Below are 6000 nucleotides of genomic sequence, written 5' to 3' on the forward strand. Positions count from 1 at the left end.
CCTCCTCAGTCCCCCTCTTCTTGGCCGCGAGTCGCCTCCAAAAACAGAGCCTCCATCCGGTCCTCTTTTGATCGCGGGATTTCTGCATGTAAATACAACTTCGCAAACAGAGCTTCCCTCCCCTGAATCTTTCCCGTGTGTTTATTTAAACAGTTCGTGCCTCGGGAAAAAAAAAAAAAAATTGTTTTCAGTCCTTAAGGGCAAAACAGTTAAGTGTTCTGAGCGGGGAGACATCTGATCTCCCCCAGCCACCCCTCGGCTCTTGCCAAACAGAGGATAAATATCTGATCGCAGGTGAAATACCTGCGCGGGGAGAGGGAGAGAACAACCCTCGGCGAATGAGAAAGGAGACGCCGGTATTATGCAACAATCACGGTTCACTGTACGCTCACTGTCTTAACGAGTGGATGACACCAGTGCGATAAATAGGAACCATTGTCGGGTGACAGAGAGGACAATTATAACGCGTGATTGCACTTACTGCCTATTTCCAGCGCCGAATATAGCGCAACTTTGCTTCACCGCATCCACCTTCCCCGTGCAGCAGGAGCCGGTCTCGGCGCGCCGGGCAGAGCCTTCCCCGGCCATGGGAAGTGTTACCCACCCCCCCCCTCCCCGTCGGGGATGGCCAAAGGATGCTCAGGGGAAGCACCGCCGGGAGCGCGCTCCGGAGCGGGCAGCCGGGCTCCGCTATCAGCCGAAAGAGCTTCACAAACGGAGTCCAAAAGACTCAAGAGAAGGATCTAGATCGAAGCGTCGGTAATCAAATCCGATCCCTCGGAAGTTCTGATGTTTAGCGTGTTTTAATCCTTTCTAGCGTCTGGAAATGAATGTGTAATATTATGTTAGCGCAACACCTCCCTCCTGGCCCCTGCTCTCATGTGGAGTAAGGCGCTGAGACAAAAATCTCACCGAATCGGCCACTTATGGCCTCGATGTACGTCTCGTTTCGGGCTTGATGCATACTCTAATTCCATTGACCTTTATTGATCTCTAGTCAGATCGGAAGCCCTTTCTTCCTTTTCTAAAGGTCTTCCACACGCCAGCATCACGGAGGCTCGTTTAAAATAAACAATTATGTAGATAAATACGCTCCCATCGTTAGAAAATGGCTTATTAAACAAATCGATCACAAAATGGGATTGTCCCTCCTGAAGAGTAAACGCGCTCCCCACTGCCCGTGGACACTCTCCCCGTGGGCAGCGGATGAAGGACACGGGCTGGTGCTTGACTGAGGTTATAGGACATCACACGGGGAATCATCCGTGTGATGATCCGAACCGTATCCCTCCTGATTTACACAGATAAGAGGGAGAAATTGGGCAGCCACCTCCCCCCGAGCCGCCGGCACCAGCTCTCACGGACTAACTAGGCGGCGGCAATTCGTGGCGGCGATGCTGCCCACGGCCCTTCGGAGACAGCAGCGAGGATGCTGCGGCGGTGCCTGCCCGTCGCCTCCCTCCGCCCCCGGGCTGGGAGAGGCAGGAGGAGGTGGGCCGGGGGCAGCCTGGAGCCCGGGGGCAGAGGGGGAGGCGGGAGGCGGAGCTGCCCGGGACGGGCCGTCGCTGCTGCTGCCGCTGGAGCCGGTCAAACTGCACAGCCACTTCCCCCAGGAGCTTCCCTTTCATCTCCCCGCTCCTGGCGCCTGCAAAACAGCCTCAGTTTGTCTGCAACGTCTCTCCTCCCCCTGCCCTCCCTCCCTCCCCGTCCTTCTCCAGCTGAGAGCCCCAGGACGGGGCGCGCAGAGACAGCCCCGGCGGACAGAGGAGGGAGGCTGGGGGCGCGGGGGGCTCTCGGGGCATCCCTGGGATCCGTGCTCTCTGCGAGAGGTTCTGAGGGCGGCCGGGAGACGGGGGACACACGGGAGGTGGGGCAGGGAAACAGCTCCGGGGAGAGCTCCCGTGGAGCCCCGACGGCCGTGCCCGGGACCGCCCTCCCCGGGAGCGCTGTGGACACGCAGGGGACAGCCCCCAGACTCACGTCGGTTCCCCGGGACGGGTGAAATCCCTGCTGATTTGAGGTCGCTCTGAAATCTTGGGTCGGGGGAAGGACTCTATTCCAAGAAATGTCACCAAACCTCCGTCTTTGCGAGGCTGCCGTCCCGGCATTCGGTGCCGCGTGGGGTTTCTTTCTCCTGTGTTTAACTGACAGGAGGAGAATGAAGGAGGGGAGGGGTGAGGGAGGAGAGAAACTTCCAAGTTCAGACTTCAAACGGAAAAGGTTCCGAGCTCGCTACGGGCTGTCGCTGAAGGAGGACAAACACCGTGAGCAAGCCCTGCCACGCTGTGCAATACCAAACGCCTCTGTGGCACCCCAAAGCCAACCAAACCAGGCTGGCAGAGCCGACTTCTGCCCCGTGCTTCTCGACACCATGAGAAGTTTGTCCCTCCGTCCCCTTTCTCCTTCCACCCTCCCAAAAGATGACAGCTTAGAGAGGGCATCCCAACCCCACGGGGACAACGTCCAGGCCACAGCCAGGCAGCCCGGGAGCTGCACCCACGGGATGTGAGCCCCGACTCGGTGTCACCGTGACCTGCCCTCCTGCGAGCTCTCCTTCCCCAGGCGCCCTTCCAGCGGGCATTGACTTTGGGAGCTCGGTATAATTATCTCCAGCATTTTCAGCAGCCCCACAATGGTTTTCTAAGGACGGTGCATTGTTCTTGACACACATGCATTGTTCCTGCATGTCCATCAATTCTCATTTACTTGTCACGGTGCAGGAAGCATGGAGAAGGGAAAGGAAAGGAGGGGGGCTGAAGGGGAAAAGAGGGACAGACTCACCCCTCAGCGGGAGAACTTGCAGAGCCGGGGCATTGCAGTCCTTCACCTCTCTGCAAGTATCTCTCAGCAAAGAGAGACTTTCTGGGGAAGGAGATGAGAGAAAATAGGGATAGGAAGAGGACTGAATGAGGCATCAGCTTGTAGGAGCAACTTTTACCTTCAGTTGCAGGGAAAAGCCCAAATTGGGGCTCCACTGCCTGAAATAGAACCTGCCTCAGTCGGGTGAGTTGGTGTAGTGAAAGGCATCACCTCTCTCTGCAGATCACCCCTGGCTTTAATCCTTATCCCATCGAGGTCTGCAGTAACACTGCTAGCAATAAATAACGAGTGTGCAAAGCCTACTATTAGTCGCACTGAAGAGTGGGGTTTTGTAACACGGCTCCTTGTACACATCCTCCGCACTCCTTCCCATGCCGCAATCTCCTGACCCGGTCCCAATTTGTTGTGCATGGCACCTGGCAAGGTGCTGTCAGGGCTGGATGAAGGGAGCTGCGAGGGGTTGGGAGGACCCCTGGGCCCAGCACAGCGCACCCATTACAGCCCCTCCTTTGGGGTGATCCTCGGCCTGGCCTGGGTGGAAGAGCACAGGCCAAAGAAAATCCCAGCCGGCCCAGTTCTCCTCCCAAAAATCAGCTCCCTAACGGACCCCCGGGAAAAGCCATAAATGCCCTAGGGAGGGAGCAGGATGCTGTGATTTGTATTAGTGGGACTGGGGACACCCCGGACCAGCAGAAATATCAGGAATTCATAGCCAGAACCAGGTTCTCAGGTGGAATCTGGATCGTTTTATACAGGACATGAACTGAAATGGAGCAGGGAATGCAGGTCTGTGGCTGATCAGGACCGAACCTGCAGACCTGTCCGAATCTCCCCTGGAGCCAGGGCAGCCCCAGACACGGGCAGATGCATTGCCACCTCCCCAACACACTTTGCTATGCTTTTTTTTTGTTTCGTTTTGGTGTTCTTTTTTTTTTTTTTTTTTTTTTTTAGAGCTTCATTTATAACTAACACCAAAACGGCTTCCAAATTGCGTTTCCGGGACGTTAAAAAAAAAAAGAAAAAAAAAAAAAGAACAAAAAGGAACAACAGAGAAAGTTGCAGGCACAGGATGAAATAACGCCCGATGTGAGATTAAAATAATTATGAAAAGAATAATATGCATTTGCTTTTATCCACGCGGTAATTAGAAACGCGTTTAAAAGGATGCTCTTTAGTCATACCACCGGTAGGAAGTCAAAAAGTGAGAGAATCGCTTTCATAGTGCTAGTTTGATATACCTCTTAATTAAGGACTGCGTGCCCCTAATTTATTAAAGTTCAACTATTCATCACGTGTGTAATTGACGCTGGAAAAATAATAATTACAGATCTAACCTCTGCTGAGTGTTTTCTGCCCGACTCGGGTCCCGCTGCCGAAGAAACACAACCGAAACCCCTTTGAGGATGAAAAATGCGCAGAATGGGCTCCCGCGTTTTTCCGCGGGGGTGTTGCACTGAGTGAGGGTTCAGCACCCCGCCGCCCCCCCCCCCCATGTGACCCCGGAGAAGTCCCCCGCTCCGGGAGGGCGGCGAGACCCGACGGGGCGGCGGGGGCGCGGCCGGGGGACAGAGGGGGCCGGGAGGGGCCGGGCCGGCGGCGAGAGGAGGCAGTGCCGCGATCTTCTAAAGTTTCCTCTTCGCCTAATCATCAGCCTTAATTACCCCGGCGGCTCTTTTCTTGCTTCGGTATGATTATAGCCCTGGACGGCTCCTTAATGGCACGGCTCCGCTCGCTGCCCGTGTCATTAACTCGTAATTCATTTCGGAGGGGACGGGGGGAGGGGGAACACCCCAAACAAAATAAGCCTCGGGAAAAAAAAAAAATAGAAAGAAAGAGAAGGAAAAAAAAAAAGGCTGTGCCCTCCCTCCCGCTCCCGAGCCAATGGCATGAGTCACCCCGCGACGTCAGGGCCCAGCGCCGGCTCTGATTGGCCCGTGGGGCGTTTACTCCACTTCCCAAAGGACGAAAGAGCCGGGGAGCCCCCAGAGGGGGGAAAAGAGGGGGGCGGCTCCGCAGCGCCTCACTCGCGCAGTCCCCGCGCAGGGCCGGGCAGAGGCGCAGCGCAGCTCCCCGGGCGGCCCTGCTCCAGCCACGCTCCGCACTCGCCATGGCTTCTCCTTCCAAAGCGAAGGAGGTTTTCTCCTCCGACGAGGAGGGCCCGGCGGCCGGCGCCGAGGAGCACCACAAAGTCAAGGTGTCCAGCTTGCCGTTCAGCGTGGAAGCACTCATGTCCGACAAGAAACCCCCTAAAGAGCTGCCGCTGGCCGCGGCGGGGGGCAGCGCCGACGGGGCGGCCGTGGGCACCTCCAGGAACCTGCTGCTGCCGGGCCACGGCTCCCGGGACGCGCACAGCCCTCCCGGGCCTCTTACAAAAACCTTCGACACCGCTTCGGTCAAATCGGAGAACTCGGAGGACGGCACGTCCTGGATTCAAGAGGCCGGGAGATATTCCCCTCCGCCAAGTGAGTGGCCGGGGAGCGGCGGGGCGGTGGAGGGCGGTGCGGGGCCGGGAAGCGCCGGGTGGCGGCCCCGCTCCGACCGCGGGTGACACCGCGAGCCCCGGGCTGAGCTGCGCTGCTGCCGGCACGGGATGCTCAGAGAGCGTTGGATAGCTGCATTTATGCATATATTTATACATGTGATTTTGTGTGCTCACAGTTATGCGTGTTTAGTTTTTGTATGTTAGCTGTGTGTTTGCATAGAAGTTATGTGTTTATACCTTTACCTGTGTGTATATAAATATACAATGCTTTTAAGCCGTACGATGATCAGCAGCTCCCTTTCCCTACGTACGGCTCCCAGCTGCCAGTTGATACCTTTATGTTACCCCGTTGCTCTGAAAAGTGGAATTTCTCCTTCTCCCTCGCACTAAGTGATCATCTCCTCGCTCTTAAAGTTGTCCTTCATAACTTTGAGCACTTTCTGTGCGCTCTGTCCCACCGGTGTTTGTCCCTCTCCCTTGCCGCGTGCAGCCTGTCAAAGTCTCCCGAGCTGGGCCTGACCTCATTCCCCCCTCCCCAAGCCCTCCCCATCGCCTCGGGGACTCCCGATCCCGAGCTGACAGGTCACTTTTTAACCCTCTTTGCTGTCCGATCCGTGCTCCTGTGCCTGTGCTGAACTGCATTTCCATGAGATCCCCTCCATCCACCTTTTTGTCGAAGCAATTTTGTTTTTAAAAAG

General features: G+C 56.4%; 2 protein-coding genes across 2 annotated transcripts in view; one reads left to right on the forward strand and one right to left on the reverse strand.

The window, feature by feature from the left end:
- LOC110405499 lies at positions 1588–4929 on the reverse strand. The gene is made up of 4 exons (XM_021410846.1): positions 4845–4929; positions 4155–4460; positions 2782–2862; positions 1588–2144 (listed from the first exon to the last, which is right to left on the reverse strand). The coding sequence occupies exons 1-4, from the start codon at positions 4927–4929 to the stop codon at positions 1588–1590; spliced, it is 1029 nt and encodes a 342-aa protein (XP_021266521.1).
- MSX2 (msh homeobox 2) overlaps positions 4790–6000 on the forward strand; it is a 5918-nt gene continuing 4707 nt past the window's right edge. Inside the window, exon 1 of the mRNA XM_021410574.1 lies at positions 4790–5282. Within this exon, the coding sequence (XP_021266249.1) occupies positions 4928–5282 (355 nt within the window). The 5' untranslated portion in view covers positions 4790–4927. The remainder of the gene's footprint in view (positions 5283–6000) is intronic.

The sequence above is a fragment of the Numida meleagris genome, chromosome 12 (assembly GCF_002078875.1).
Source record: "Numida meleagris isolate 19003 breed g44 Domestic line chromosome 12, NumMel1.0, whole genome shotgun sequence".
NCBI classification, from domain to species: domain Eukaryota; kingdom Metazoa; phylum Chordata; class Aves; order Galliformes; family Numididae; genus Numida; species Numida meleagris.